The 16,462-nt window shown below is 46.2% G+C and overlaps 1 protein-coding gene across 1 annotated transcript in view; it reads right to left on the bottom strand.

Moving 5' to 3' along the window:
* Nucleotides 1-868: 868 nt before the first annotated feature.
* DSCAM (DS cell adhesion molecule) overlaps nt 869-16,462 on the bottom strand; it is a 742,440-nt gene continuing 726,846 nt past the window's right edge. Inside the window, 1 exon segment of the mRNA XM_057544948.1 lies at nt 869-1,838. Within this exon segment, the coding sequence (XP_057400931.1) occupies nt 1,486-1,838 (353 nt within the window). The 3' untranslated portion in view covers nt 869-1,485.

Genomic DNA, 16,462 nt, shown 5'->3' on the forward strand with positions numbered 1-16,462 from the left:
CTGACATGAGACCTAAGAGAGGCTGGAATGGGGAGTTGGGGGGTCTTTCTAAGGTGTACTATGTAAGGGTCACGGGAAGGAGAACACAATTCATATTATTTAAGAATAAGTGCTCTGTTAGGATGAGCCACATGGAAAATAACTTAAACTGAGAGGAAGGAAAAGAAAGATTTCAGAGGAACATCACTTACTCTTGACTCGTTTTCTCTGGGTGCAGAGGAGTGAGTCAGAGGAACAGACACTACGATGGTCTACTGCACATTTAGATACTGGTTATGGTGGTGGCAGGACAGGTCCTGAGGACAGGATGCACAGACTTCTCCTGGTCCAGCCTTCCTGCCTCCAGTGAGCTGGGGCTGACGGTGGGACTCTAGAGTAGGGGTCTGCAAACGTCTTCTGGAAAGAGCCAGATGGTGAATAGTTCCAGCTTTGCTGGCCATACCATCTCTGTTGTAACTACTCAACTCTGCCATCATGGCATGAAACAGCCATGGACTAAATGCACATGGTGTGCATGGCTGTGTTCCAATAAAACTTTATAGATAAATACAGCAGTGGGCTGGATTTGTCCCGTGGGTCATAGTTTTCTGACCCCTGGTCCAGCTAGAGGGCCAGGTGTAGCTGGGAGGCAAAGAGCAGAGCATATGAAGGGGCTTAGAATACCTGGCCAGCCCCTCATTAAAACTCAGACCTGCTTCATCTTCTGTGTCCCTCCCCTCTATCCTGGGGAGGTCAGACTCTCGGAATCCTCGCTGGTTTATTAAATTGGGGTCTTGATTCAGCCCTGGTGTTTGCAAACACAAGCATCCCTAGGAAGGAGGACCCAGCGATCAATAGGAGACAAGAGAAGTAGACATCGAAATAAAGGCAGACCACCTTTTCTTTTTTATTTCACTTAGACAAAATGCAAAGAGTGTCTCATTAAATTAAAAAATAAACAAAAAAGAAAACCAAATTGATTCCCCCCACCCCTTCACTGACGGCACTCATCCTAAGTAACAACAGAAGGAGGTCAAATCAAGGACCCAATTTCTAATGGGAAAGAAAGGTGTGCAAACATGACTAACATTACCCCCAGCCCCCAAATCAAGGTTCCTTTTAAATTCACAAAGAAGGTAATTTTTTTTTCCTGTTTTCTTTCTTGAATCTTGTGTGATAGAACTTCCAGTCAGAAGGTTGAATGAGTTCCCCATGCACATTGTAGAAAATCAGTAAAAATGCAATAGCCCGTGAAGATCATAAAACTGGACTTCTTTCCCAAAAAATCAGATGCCCAGGCAGATGGAGCTCACACTCAGACAGAAAAAAAGCAGGAGAGTCTTTGCACTGTCTGTGGTTTTTTTCAGTATTTTCTCTCTCTCTCTTTTTTTTAATATATTTTGGCAATTTTCTTTCATTATAAATATTGGAATTCTGTAAAAAAAAGGTAGCTTTGATTGAATTTTTTAAACCGTATTTACAACCGCTGTCCAGTCATGCCATTGGTTATACCAGGGTGTAGGACTTGGTGTAGGGATTGCTGCCTTTCAAGTGGCCCCGAGAGTCCAGCAGGGATTCCTGGGAGCTGCTCATCTTGGCCGCCTGTCCCAGCTCCACCCCCTCCCGCTGAGGTAATGTGGCCACGGCCCCCTGCTGCCACTGCTGTCCGTCCCTCGTGGAGGCCGTGGAGGAGGCAGCCTCCATGGGGATGGGCTCGAGGACCGGGGGGCGTTTCAGGGTCCGACTTTTCTGGGGCTCCAAGCATGCCTGCCCTAAACTCGGGTCCCTGCTGGCGCCTGGACCACTTCGATTCAACAAGAAGTCCATTCGAAGGTACGGAGGCAAGTGGATGAGGTCACCTGGAAGGAAACACAGAGGGTTAGGTGGGCTCTTCACTTGGTCAGCAGGTGCTGGCTGGCCCTGTGCCCACGCGATGGGCCACTCGGGGTATTATAGGTGGGAATGTCCCCACGCCTGGGCACGTTTCCCGAGACCCCTGGTCAGAGCCCCTGCAAAGGTATCATCCCAGGCCTCCTCCACCAGGCGCAGGGAGAGCTGGCTTTCCTGCGGCTTGTTCACTTAAGCTCTTAAATGTCATACTTGCACCAGAGAAATAGAGGTAACAAGATCCTTGGAAACCCCACCACGGGAAACACCAGAGGCAACCGCGCACGCAGGGTATCAGCGGTGATGGGCTGAACCCTGGATGCAGTGGGCAGTGGTCGGGAGAGCGCAGGGCTTGAGGAGGGAGACAGGGACGCAGAGCAAAGAATGATGGAGTCTCGGCACTTCCACGGAACTGTGTGACCTTGGCCGCCACTTAGTTACCGGTTTCTGTGATTGCTTTTGGTGGAAGCCTTACCAGGCTTTGCCTGCCTGCTAAACTGCTTGCGTCTCTTCTGTTTCGGTCAGTGCCGTGTAGACAAAGAGGAACAGCTTAGACCGAGTATCAGGGTTTCTACTTCCTTCTCAGGATCACTCATTTGGCTTCTATGATGCCAGGGAAATGCACCCTCTTCAAGAGAACCCACTGCGGGGAGAGGGGTTAGTGGACAGAATCCAGCTACACCCCTCCCCGCCCCGACGCAGAGGCCACCTGTCCTCTGGGCTGCTCCCAGCACTGCCTGACACAACAGGTTCCCCTGATGACAGACCCCACCTGATGTGGGATTTCTCAACGAGGGGTTTGCTCAGGGCTTCCCCATCGCCCGGCTGCAGTGTCCTCAGCAGTGCACTACAGCCGAGGGTCTTCCTGCCCGCCCCTTCTGTCCCTTCCTCCTGCCACAGGATTCACACCTGTGTCTTGGTCTGTGGGCCCTCCTTGCCCGCTTCTGCTGTAACGGAGCAGGACCCTGTGGGGACTTCCTGGAACAGACACCAGCCATGCCCTCCACCTGCTTCTTGTTTGCAGAAAAACTTTAGCCTACTAGGCCCTCCCCAAGTTCCAAAGAATAAATTTAATCAGAGAAATAAGAAGATGCAGACACAAAGGACAATAGTCAAGGAAGGCAAAATAACAATAGTTTAGTCATTAAACAAAGTCAAGGATCTTTAGTTCCTCCTCAAGGGCTATAGAGAACATTCTGAGACACATCCTTCGAGCTGTTGTGTAGATACTGAAACCCCACCAGGTGGAAGGAGTTAACTGCATGCTGCCCACCAGCAGGAAATCCCAGACCGGTTGGAACCAGAAGGTTGATGATGTTGACTCCCAATTACCTCACCACCAACCAACAAGAAGAATGTCTGCGAGCTGATCATGCCCCCCACAACCCTCTCCTCAGCACGTAGCCCCTTTTTCTTTTCCCTATAAAATTTCTGAGCAAAGCCTGAGAATGGGGAGTTGGTTCTCTGGGACACGAGTCCACCTTCTCCCCAGGATTGCCAGCTTCCTCAGTAAAGCTGTCTCTCCTTTTACCCAACATCTGTTTCTCGGTGTTGGATTCTTGAGCAATGAGCGGCTGAACCTGAGTTCAGCAATACTGCTCCCTCTTTTTATCTTTATTCTTTACAAGAATCCCCCCACTCCCCATCCCCACCACTAAATCCCTTGCATGTCTAATCTGTCTTGGCATCTGCGTCTTGGAAAACCTGAACTGGCACAGCTGCCATCACCATCAACTACAGCAATTGTTCTTTTGAAGTTCAATTGTGACCTCTAATTGTCATGTTCTATGGTTTCTTCTTGGTCCTCACCCTACTTGTACCACCTACAACATTTTGTGCTGTTGATCTTTTTGTTTTTGAAACTCTCAGCTTCCACAGCACTTTGCTCTCCTAGAGCTCTTCCTACATCTCTGACTGTGACTTGTTACTCTCCTTTCCTGGACCCTGTCCTCCATCCACCCTCTAAGACAGGGTTTTCCCAGTGCCCTGTGCTCAGCCCTCTCTTGGAGGCTCAGCACTCACCTCATCTCGTTATGAATAGCTCATATCCATCTTTTCCATTTTGCTCTCTTTCCTGAGTCCTAGACTTGAATTTCAGATGCTTTGCTAGATATTTCCACATGACTGTCCATCACGAATTTTATTTTATATTTTGTATTTATTTATTTTTTTAACATCTTTATTGGAGTATAATTGCTTTACAATGTTGTATTAGTTTATGCTGTATAACAAAGTGAATCAGCTATGTGTATACATATATCCCCATATCCCCGCCCTCTTGCGTCTCCCTCCCACCCTCCCTACCTCAGCCCTCTAGGTGGTCACAAAGCACCTAGCTGATCTCCCTGTGCTATGCAGCTGCTTCCCACTAGCTATCTATTTTACATTTGGTAGTGTATATATGTCCATGCCACTCTCTCACTTCGTCCCAGCTCACCCTTCCCCCTCCCCATGTCCTCAAGTCCATTCTCTATGTCTGCATCTTTATTCCTGTCCTGCCCCTAGGTTTGTTAGTACCTATTTTTTTTATTTTTTAGATTTCATATATATGTGTTAGCATACAGTATTTGTTTTTCACTTTCTGACTTACTTCACTCTGTATGACAGACTCTAGGTCCATCCACCTCACTACAAATAACTCAATTTCATTTCTTTTTATGGCTGAGTAATATTCCATTGTATATATGTGCCACATCTTCTTTATCCATTCATCTGTCGATGGACACTTAGGTTGTTCCATGTCCTGGTTATTGTAAATAGTTTTGCAGGGAACACTGTGGTACATGACTCTTTTTGAATTATGGTTTTCTCAGGGTATATGCCCAGCAGTGGGATTGCTGGGTCATATGGTAATTCTATTTTTAGTTTTTTAAGGAACCTCCATATTGTTCTCCATAGTGGCTGTATCAATTTAAATTCCCACAAAGAGTGCAAGAGGGTCCCCTTTTCTCCACACCCTCTCCAGTATTTATTGTTTGTAGATTTTTTGATGATGGCCATTCTGACTGGTGTGAGGTGATACCTCATTCAGACTATACTACAAAGCTACAGTAATCTAGACAGTATGGTACTGGCACAAAAACAGAAATATAGAACAATGGAACAGTATAGAAAGCCCAGAGATAAACCCACACACATATGGTTACCTTATCTTTGATAAAGGAGGCAAGAGTATACAATGGAGAAAAGACAGCCTCTTCAATAAGTGGTTCTGGACAGCTACATGTAAAAGAATGAAATTAGAACACTCCCCAACACCATACACAAAAATAAACTCAAAATGATTAAAGACCTAAATGTAAGGCCAGACACTATAAAACTCTTAGAGGAAAACATAGGCAGAATACTCTATGACATAAATCACAGCAAGATCCTTTTTGACCCACCTCCTAGAGAAATGGAAATAAAAACAAAAATAAACAAATGGGACCTAATGAAACTTAAAAGCCTTTGCACAGCAAAGGAAACCATAAACAAGACGAAAAGACAACCCTCAGAATGGGAGAAAATATTTGCAAATGATGTAACTGACAAAGGATTAATCTCCAAAATATACAAGCAGCTCATGCAGCTCAATATCAAAAAACAAACAACCCTATCGAAAAATGGGCAGAAGACCAAATAGGCATTTCTCCAAAGAAGATATACAGATTGCCAACAAACACATGAAAGGATGCTCAACATCACTAATCATTAGAGAAATGCAAATCACGAATTTTAAAAGCCACAGTCTACAAATCCAGTTTATGAAGGCCAGTCCCTACTCCCAAACTCATCCCCAAATGCCACTTTCTCTTTTGTGCCCAATCTTTTTATATGTCATCCTCATCTTCCCAGAAATTGATGCTTGAAATCTCAGAGCCCTCACTGACACCTCCTTCTCCAGGTTAATTCTACTTGCAAAATATCTCTTGACTCCCTTTTGTTCCCATCATTATGACCCTGGTTCAAGTGTTCGATACATCTCGTGGGTCCCCTAAATGCATGAACACAATAAGAGCCCAGTCAATAGACGCACTTTGCAAACTACATCGCCCAGGTTTGAGTTGGACTGAAGCCCAGATCTGACCTTCCAGCAGTTTCGGAATAGACACTGCTCACTGTGTAGCCTAGTGCTTCCACCTCTTCTCGCTTCGAGACACATGCAGACAAGGGGTATTTGTGCAACACACTGGGATGAATGCAGTGGGCTCTTCCTGGCCACGTTGGGGACTGAGAGGCTGGCCATCTAAGGCTCACCTTAACTCCCTCATGGCAGACCCGGTGAGCAGCTCTGATTAGAAAACGGGCTGGGGGTGAGCAGTCCTGGAGCCGAGGGACCAGGTGAGAGGATGTGCAGGTGAGGGAGCCATGATGATGGCCCGAGCATCAATGGGAAGTGAAAGGGCATGAAATTGTGAGATGTGGAACAAGCCCAAGGAGATGGCCCCAGCACTGATAGCAGGTGGGACAGGTGGGAGGGAGGGGTCAGCGATGACTCCCTTCCAGGTTTCAAGCTCAGGAAACTGGGTGGACAGCAGGACTATTCATTCATTGTACAAAACTGCCCAGGAGAAAAATCATATTTTGGTAGAAAAAGATCATGGGTTTGGTTTCAGACATGCTGAGTTTCATGTGGTTGGGGACACCCCAGAGGAGATTGTTAGTGAGCATTTTATTCTTAATAACGTATCTAAGGCATAACTCATTCCTTAACTTTCTGAATCTAAGATAACTGGCAATTCTTGTTTCTCTTGCTTCGAAATATTCCCTGCTTTCTTTATTGCTGATCATGTCTTCCTCAGCCAGCCCCTTGGCGGGATCTTGGAACCTCCTGTGCCAGGCAGGGCTGCCATTAGCTTGCTGTTGTGCTAACAAAGCAGTGAAGCTGTGTGCAATTAGACAGTGACTTAGACCCCAGAACCTTCGAAATTCAAGTTTACTCACTGAAAGAGAATAACCATTTAAAGAGAAGGGAGAGACTACTCAATGGTATAGGAGAACTAGAAGCAAAAGCAAGACAGGCTGAAAAATTACTGGAAAATGCATTTTGCACAGTTTAAATGAGCATAAGAATTTTCAAAATGCTTTGACTTTTCTTAAGAGTCCCCCCAACCCCCCAATAAGCGAAATGATGACCTTATTTTTGGGAGATTTACCATGTTGATTTCTGAGACCTTGCATTACATTGTCATGTTACTTGGTATTTATGATGCAAGAATCCACTTAGCATTTTCCCACTGGCTTTCTCAGGATGTCTTTATCCCAAGAAGTGATGGTGACTAATTATATGTTCTCATTAATGTTTTTTAGCCTGTGTTCCACTAAAACAATACCTTGGTTTTGGCTCACTGAAATCAAAGGTACTCTGATTCAACGTTGGCTTCATACAGTGAACTGGATCAAAGGAAAGCCCAATAATAAATTCCTTGATGATAAACTGGCCACGACGCTCTTAGAGAAAGAAATGATGTAATTTCGCATTCTTGTGAAATGAGTTTTGTAACTTGATGTATCTGGACTTTAGCTTAGAAAAAATGGTGGCATGAAGTTTACCATTATAGATTCTAATGCTGAAGGTATATATTGCTATGTGTATTAACTTTAGTCCCGAAAAATAAAAGTATTTAACTTTAAAAAATGAAACCTTATATCCCTAATGCCTTTTATGATGGTATTGAAAATTCTTTGTCTTCCTTTGTGGTAGTGGATGTATTCTTTAACCTTCTCTATTGGGGGTTAAATTATTTGCAAACAAATATCATGAAAGCATTAATAGAGCTGTCATTAAAAACAAAAACTGGAACAATTCTTTTGTAGCATGAAGAATATTTTTTTGCATGTGAATCAACAGGCCCTAATGGACCAATTTTGAAATTTGTGGAGTTTTATATATCCAATTTCCTAAAAGTGATTATCTGTCTTTATTCCAAGAGTCCAGTAAACAAATTGGATTAATTGGCTCTTTTATTTATTTACATAACTAATATTATCTTAAAAATCATTTTGTTCAAGTACTTGAGAAAATGTGGAAGGCATTTACCTCCAGGGTTCTTTTAAAATGTAGGTCAAGAGTGCCTTATGCTGTTTCTGACACCCAACTAAATCTTGAGCGCTTGGCATATTTGTAATGCTTTGTCACAGATTCACGAATAGGTCTCCATCCCAGCAACTCCCCCTTGAACAAACAGGGCTTATTAAACCCCTAAAAAGCAATAGCACCTTTGGTCCCAGCTGGACTGCGGGATGCCCAGGTGCTAGATTGGATGGAACGAATGTGTCTGAAATCAAAAGACAAACCCATGATACCTGCCCCCTGCCTGCAGGCGTTGCCACTTTAGACGTAGTGATCAAGGTAGCTGGAAAAGACTGGTGAGCATTGGAAATCCTTAATAATGAAAATATCTCAGCACCACATCCTTATATACAAGGGCTTCTGTGTTTGCTTATTGCAGGCCTGCTAAGCATCTCTGAATAGTCAGTATCTCCGAGAGATCCAGTTTTTCAGCCAAAGCTTGATTAAGTTGTGTGATGCTCTAATTAGCTCCTTTTGACAGTGTGTGTTTTCTGATTAGCACCCCAAGTAGCCCTTTCAACTGTGTGAATGCCGTAAATGAGCTCTCTTAATAGTTCATGCGCTGACGCAGAAGAAAGCACCAGAGTGATCGATGGGGAGCGCTATTTATTAAAGGCACTTTACGGCCATTAAAACCCCACCTCTTTTGCTAGCCCCAGTACCAGTTAGGAAACTGGATTCTCTAAGCGTCCGTCCATTTTTATGTTCTGCAGACGTCTATACATGCCGAGACAACCATGCGCTTATGACTCCAGACAGAGAGAAATAAAATGGGAAACTATCATGACAATCTAGACACCTACGCACCTGCTTTTCTTAACCTCCCGGCCCTCCATCTGCCCGTTTCACATGGGAGAAACTAAACAACACTTCTAACGGTGGTGATTAAGAGTGGAAGTCTGGACGACATTGCCTGCATTTAATCTGACAGGTATAAGTCTGGGCTCAGTTTCCTTACTCATAAAATGGGAACAAGTGCAGAATCGACCACAGAGGGTTATAATGAGGATTTAATTAGATAATGCAGGTGAAAGGTTTACCGTCAGACATCTCCCTTTCCAGAGGGTCTGAAGTTATGGGGTTGGAGATCTGACAGGGGAATAAATCGGGAACTCTTCTTTTACCTTAGTGTCTGTCTTTTGTGGGTTGAGTAGTGTCCCCCCAAAAGATAGGTCCATATCCCAACCCTTGGAGTCTGTGAATGTGACCTGATTTGGAGAAGGGGTTTTTGTCGATGTCATTAAGTAAAGGACCTTGAGATGAGATCACCTGAATTTAAGGTGAGCCCTAAATCCAATGACATGTGTCCTCATTAAAAAAAAAAAAAAGCAGAGGGAGATTTGAGACATAAAGAAGGGAGACGGCCATGTGAAGATGAGGCAGAGGTTGGAGTGATGGAGTCACGAGCCAAGGAACACCTGGAGCCACCAGAAGCTGGAAGGGAGAAGGAAGGGACTCTTCTCTAGAATTCCTGGAGGCGGCACAACCTCACTGACACGATGATCTTGGACTTCTGTCCTCCCAGAAGAGAGACTATGTGTCTGTTGTTTTAAACCACCTAGTTTGTGGTCATTTGGTATAGAGGCCACAGGACCCTAATACAGAGACAGAGACAGAGAGAGACAAATGGAGAGATGGGGGAGAGAGAGAGACCGAGACAGAGAGGGAGACAGAGACAGAGAAAGACAAACAGAGAGATGGGGGAGAGAGAGAGACAGAGAGGGAAACAGAGAGATGGGGGGAGAGAGAAAACAGAGAGGAGAGAGAGAAACAGAGGGGGTCAGAGAAGCACATACCCAGAGGGAAGCAGAGGGAAATCATGAAGACACAGGACCAGAAGGGATGAAAGTGAGAGACACAGAGCCACACAGAGAGAAGAGCCAAGGTCACTGAGTCACAGGATGATGGCTGAGAGGACTGGGGAGCGAGCCCTGTGGGAAGGGACGTAGACTGTAGACTACGAGCTAGCCCTCTCTCCTCGCCTGGCCTCGGCAGTCCACCCGCCCCGGGCCTCGCGCTCCCCGGGCATCCCCCCGACCCCGTCTCATCAGCCCGCAGCTCACAAACTGCATCCTTCACCCCCGGCTGCCAGAGGTGCCCAGGCGCTGCTCTGACTCCCTCCTTGAAGGATGAGAGGCGATTTAGCCATTATTTCCATGTTACGCCTTATTATTTGACATTAATGGGCCATTTCTCATCCTCCTGTCACTGCCCTCTGGGGACCTTTGGTGCCACTAATATCCCCGAAAGTTCACACCAAATAAGTCAGCATCTATCTCTCTCTCAGTCCCTAAACACTTTGCTTACTGGTGCCATGACAACTCCAGCCCTCCGGCCTTGAACTAGCATGGATTCCCCTGGCGATCCCACATCCATCAGAAGATACGAGGACAAAGCTTGCCGTCCTCCACCCAGGGGGCCTCCGAGCCCTGCTCTGCCAGACTGTGGGAAAACTGCTGTGTTAAACCCGCCTCTTTTTAGCTGAAAACCAGAAGACACGCCCCTGCCTTCCTATCAGGAAAGCAAAACTTCCTGAACCTTCTCAATCTATTCAGACTCACATGCAACATTTGAACGCATTTTAGCTTTGGAAGAAGAATGGCAAAATCAATCCCGACTCCGAACAAGAACGGATCAGTTCAGAAACTCCGTAATGGACGTGCAGTCCGTGAATGTGGCTCAGACAACGGTTCCCGCCTCTGGCCACGTGCACCCCGGGGAAAGAAAGCCTACAGTCGAGAACAGCGGTTCTCAGCTGAGGGTGATTTTGCCCTCCAGGTGGCACGTGGCAACGTCCTATGATGCCCAGGGCGGCCTCCACCACAGCGCATCACCCAACCCCAGATGTTGTGCGCCGCTGTTGCGAAATCCTAGCTTACATGGTCCAAGTTCCTAATTCCACGCAGATCCTGATTTCACTTTACTCTTACTTGAAAAACATCAGATTCAATCAGAATAGGGAATGGTGCTCCTCTGCCTCTCCTAATCCACAAGGAATTACCTCCTTAGTTCTTTGTGGAGGAATGTAAAGGATGCATCCGATGGAACAGGAGTTAGATGGCCTGTGTCCGACCTGACCTGACTAGGCTGGGGGGCTCAGAGCAACGGGCAGGGTGTGAGTGAGAGAGAGCTGAGCTTTGCCTTGAAATCCTGCCTCTGCCTCAAGTAGTTCTGTGACCCTTTGAGCTTTAGCTCTTTCCTTTAGTCAAGGGAAACGGGCCTGATAATTTCGAATGAAAACCTGTAATCCTGAAAGAGTCTTTCTTATGCTCTGAACCATCTCACCTGGGAAAACTGGTCAAGCACCTCTGAACTTGGAGGTGCTTGGAATTTGGGGATGAATAAGGGACAAATGAATGCAGTTTTGGGAGCCTGAAATTCCAAGGCACATTGCAATATCCTTTTTCTCCCTGCTGGGCAATTCTTTGTAGTCAGCAAATGTGAGAACACGTGTACGCTTTCACAAAAAATTTGTGCAGAATGAAAGTGAAGCAGGGTCCCTGTGGGCTTCAGTCTCCTCTGGGGACACACAAAAAAGGAACTTTCATCAACTTCTAACAAGGTTTGATATCTATGCTTGGATGGAGCTGGATATTGATGCAAAAGTAAGAAGCCAAGGATACTTTACCTCGACTTCCAGCAATTTCAATAAAAACTACACAGACTTGAAAGGACACTACGGCATCAAAGAGCTAGCTACAAAGGGGAGCGTGTAGTCCGCGCACACCCGAGGCCGACCACATCTAATACTTTTCCAGTTTAATATTAATGTCATAGCAGTAACGAAAACTTGTAAATGAACCCTTCTTGGTAAATGAATCTTCACTCCCAAACGGCATCCAGGAAAAACTCTAAATAAGTAATGTGAGATGGTTATCAGAGGTCCGCATCAGTGGATTCTATTACCATTCTTGGCTTGTACTTGGGAGGCTTCATGCATTTTTAAGGGCTCATCGTTATTGGGACCCTACTCGCTGGTGAACTTTAAAAACTACACTGAGGTATAAAGTGGGGCTTTGAGTTTGCTGTGCTCATGATTCTTCTGAAAGAAAGTAGTTCTGGATAAAAAGCAGGATTGGAAAATCTGCTCAGAAGGTAGGCCAGCTGGGAACATGTTGGGGCATTTGGAGCCCCCAGTGGGGAAGGGTCCATGAGGGTCATGTGACACTCTCAGGGACCCACACACTGAGGACCCCCAAGGAGGAGCCCTGGCTGGGGGCTTCAACCTGCTCAGCCGTGAGGCTAGCAGCCCCGTGTCAATAACCCTGCTCATCTCGACTCATCCCACAGAAGGACTTGTTCACCTGGAGCGAGATGACGCCAGGCAGAGGAAATCTATGTTGGTGGAAGTTAGGAGGCCAGAGAGTTGGGGCCTGGAGAGCAGCGGGGGTCATAACTGGTGGGGAAAGTGGGGCTGGCCTCTCAGAGTCTTGTGGGTCTTTACCCTGAAAGCAGTGGGAAGGCAAAGAAGGGATTTTAACATGAGGGTGTTGACTGCATCACTTGAATTCTGGCTTGTTGCTTCCTAGTCTGGGACTAGGATGCTTGAGACCTTGGCGCTGTATCCACACAGGACCACACTGAGAGATGCTGGTCCTTGCTGTCTATTTTTTACCCTTTGTATATTTCCAGGACCTTCAGGTCGCTTCTGGCTTGCGGTGACATCTCACCGGGCTGTCTGTGAGTGTGTGTTCGTGTGTGTGGGAGGGGGTGTCTGTCTTCCATAAGCTGAGTTTTGCCTCGTTTCTTGGACCTCCTCAATGACCTGTCTTGCAGACACTTTGTCTGCTGTCTGTGACACTACGTGCTATTCTGATAAACAAGGAGACTGTGGGAAGTGTTGGTTTAACATATTAACACTTTCATGTCTTCAGGTAACACCTGGCACGGTATTTTTACAGGGAAGAGGCTCAGTAGAGATGGGTTGAACAAACAAGTGTACTACATTTGTGTTTTGACAGGGCCCTTCTGGAGATGCGGTGGACTTTCCTTCATGGTGGTGAGCCTCTCTGCTGGTCATCCACGCACTGGAATCCAGAGCTGCCTTCTGGTCACTCAGCAGGACACAGGTGGCCGTCCTGCCCCTCTGTCACAGGCCCAGGTCTTCCCCTCACTTCCACCCCCTGTAGGCTCCCCAACAATGAGAGCTGAACCCCAATATGTCCACCTAGGAAAGCAGCGAGCCGCCAGTGGGCTCAGAAGTCAGAGAGAGTGTAGTGAGAACGAAAGAGCAAATCTCCATAGAGCTGCGGCCACGGTAAACCAGCCAGAGCACGTGGCAAGGTGGGAGGAAAGCTCGGGCACCTGTGCCCCGTGCAGGAGGGGGTGAGACGGTTGGGAAAGGCAAACGGGCTCAGGGTTCCAACCTCGGGACCCTCAGAACAAGTCCCGCCATCACTTTCTGTGTCTGAGGGATATCTACAAAGCACAGACTGAAGTTACAGGCAGGTCCTTAAGAAGACAGAATTGCAAATGCACATCAGAAAGGTTTGGTTTTCTAGGAGGGAGTCAGAATGAGCCCATTCAAATGTTAAGGTCTACCTAGAGCTGCGTGAATACGTGGAGATGTTGCTTCATGGCCCTGGGGTCTTTCTGACTTTAAATTCTGGGGGAGTGTTTGAAAGTCTGCACCTTTCCAACAGAGCTTGGAGGGAAGGAGACTCTTCCTGTGCTGTGGATGTCAAGCTCACTGCTGTCTGCTGGCCTCTATCTCTGCTCTTCCCTCCGCGTGGACCTCTGTTCCTCAGGGTCTCTGCCCGGGTCTACCTGCCCGTCCACCACTGAGGTCTCAGCTCACGTCTCACTGCCTCTGAAAGGACTCCCCTGACCGTCTTCTCCTAAGTACCTCCTGCCAGACTTTATCCCCTTCCTGGTTTACTTCCCTTCCCAGTGGTGACCGTGATCTGAAACAATACTCTTTGTTTACTTGATAAGTGTCTGTCTCCCCCCCAGGAACATAAGCTCCTTCCAAGCGGGGTCTTCGTGGGTCCTGTCAGCCGTTGTATCCCCAGCTCCGAAAACAGGGCTAGGTGTGGAGTGGAAGCCAGAAAGTACACACTGGAGGGAAGGCGGGGAGGCTGGGGGGCGGGGGTGGGAAGGAGCAGGGCCATCTCTAGAAGGGTGAAGGCCAGGGGAACTCAAGCCGTGTGCGTGTGTGCCCGTGTGTGTGCATGTGTGTGTGTGTGCATGACACGTGCACACGACAGCTGAGAACAAGGCCAGTCTTTGCAGGGGACGTGACCTGAGCAGAGACCGGCTGGTCCTTCGGGTGGGAGCCCTGTCTCTCACTCCACTCTCTTCTCTCCCTTTAAGCACACACCCCCCAGGGGAGCGTGAGGTATGTGATGAGTGGGTCCTAAAATTAAAATCCTCAAACTGCTTCGTATAACTGGCTGTTCAGAGAACCAATAAGTTGGTGGCAAGCAATGGCCATTTCCAACCGGAGAACCTCCCCTGCATTCATCATGGCGGAGGAGTGGGGGGTCGGTGAGGTGCAGACGTTTAAGGCTGGGGTCCCAGCGTCTCAGTGAGGAGATCAGAAGGGGCGGACACCTCCCTTGCTGCTGGCGGGGCCAGGCTGCATTAGGTTGCAGATTCGAAGCTTTAAATTGATTTAAGTAGCTTCCTGCAGTGGCATCTCCTGATTGCACAGGATAAGCATCATGAATAAAGAAGCAGTAGTAATCCAAGAACATCAGAAACTGGCTCCAGATGCTACCTGAAACCAAAAGTAGCTATCGTAACCGAAGTATGAGAAGTCACCTTGACCGAGAGGAAAAGAAGCTGTTAAATTTTCCAGCTAGTTCTCAGAGGAATAGAGAGTTAGTTTGTTTGCTTTGTCCTTTGTTTTTAAAGATGGAAATAGTTTCTATTTAATAATTTCTAACCATTGTAATATTTGAGCCAATCGGCCAATCTTGTCATCATCACAATCATGATACATTCATTCATTCAATAACATTTATTAAACACCTGCTCTACATCAGACACAGTGTTAGGTATATACATTCCGTATCATTAAGCTGGTTAAAAATATTTCTTGAACACTCGCTATGCTGCCAGATATCTGCTAGACACCAGGAGAGAAATATACAGAAAACTAAGACATATTTCCTATTTTCCTGCAGCCACAATCTGGCCAAATTCATTTAGCTCAGTCCTGATTTGTAAAGAATTTAAAAGCTTGGGGTTGTAAATGGAAAACAAAACAAAACAAAACAACTCATCAGAAAAGAACTGATGGCAAGGAGAAAGATATCCAGAGATTTGGATGACTGATAGCATCTAGAAACACAAGGGAACACAGGTAAAGACTTTGGTTTGGAAGCCCTGTTCAAGGAACTGCTAATTTTGACACAGTCTCCAGTCAGCAGGATAATACATTGTAACTTTAGGTTTTGTGCCCAGTGTTGAATTTAGTTCCATTATAAAGGAGCAACAGAAAGGCTTCCAGAAGGATGAAATATTTTTCTAAAAGCATATCAAATGTCCAGTAATAATAATACATCATCTAGAGTGGAAAAACAATGTTTGTGGGCATTAGAATTCATAAGGATTTAAAAAGTTATTCATACCTACAGTTATAAAATCCTTTTAGTCTAAATAGCATATTAGGACAATAGTACCTTACTTGTGATCTTTCAGTTGTTCTGATAGATCCAGGCAACAATATTATGAGAACAGTTCAAACATTTTTTTTTCAATATGAATCCAACACCATGAACAACAAGCCATCAAAAAGATACAAACCTTTAATTATTTCAAGACCGGCACACATAGGACACTTAACCTAGGAGCTGGTTCTACACAAGGGGAAGCACAGCATGTATCTCAGATGGGGGTGTGATGCATATACTTAGCTGGGTGATATTGATGCACAAATGAGGTAGATGCTCTCCAGGAACCAATGGCCGTGGAAGGAAAATAAACCAAAGAAGGAAGGAAGGGGGGGGCGAGCAGTACATCTGCAGACCGTCATTGGAGTCACCGTGGGAGCCCTGAAAACAAGTCAACGAGGCGATGACAGAAGCTACAACTAAGGCTGCTGACGCCTGCATCAGGCGACGTACAGCTTACACAAACCCCAGACGGTGGGTGTCGATGCCATGCCCATTTTACAGATGAGCCAACTGCAGCCCGGCGAGACTAAGCAACCTGCCCACAGGCTCATTTTCTCCTCTCTTGTCTTCCTTACTCTCGAGGTTTACAGCCACAAAATGCCATGGCATTTCTCCTACATTTGCTGCATCTGCCTTGCAAATAAAGGCCAACAACAAAAAGTCCTTGAATGAAAACACGCACAAACAAAGTCTTCTCCCTGAGGAGGTAGAGAGCACGGAAATAAATGAAGCTATCATTCTTGACAGGAGGTTGGTGTGGCTCTTGACTCAGTTTGGAAGATGAGTTGCTGGATAGACAATTCTTATTTTATGTATCTTTATGCATTTATAAAGCTCATTTCAGCTTGGCCTTATGCCATAAAGCCCAAAGGAATCGTGGGGATTTAAAATGAAGATATGTTTTTGAAATAGAACCTGTATC

Source organism: Balaenoptera acutorostrata, chromosome 4, assembly GCF_949987535.1.
Source record: "Balaenoptera acutorostrata chromosome 4, mBalAcu1.1, whole genome shotgun sequence".
Classification (NCBI taxonomy): domain Eukaryota; kingdom Metazoa; phylum Chordata; class Mammalia; order Artiodactyla; family Balaenopteridae; genus Balaenoptera; species Balaenoptera acutorostrata.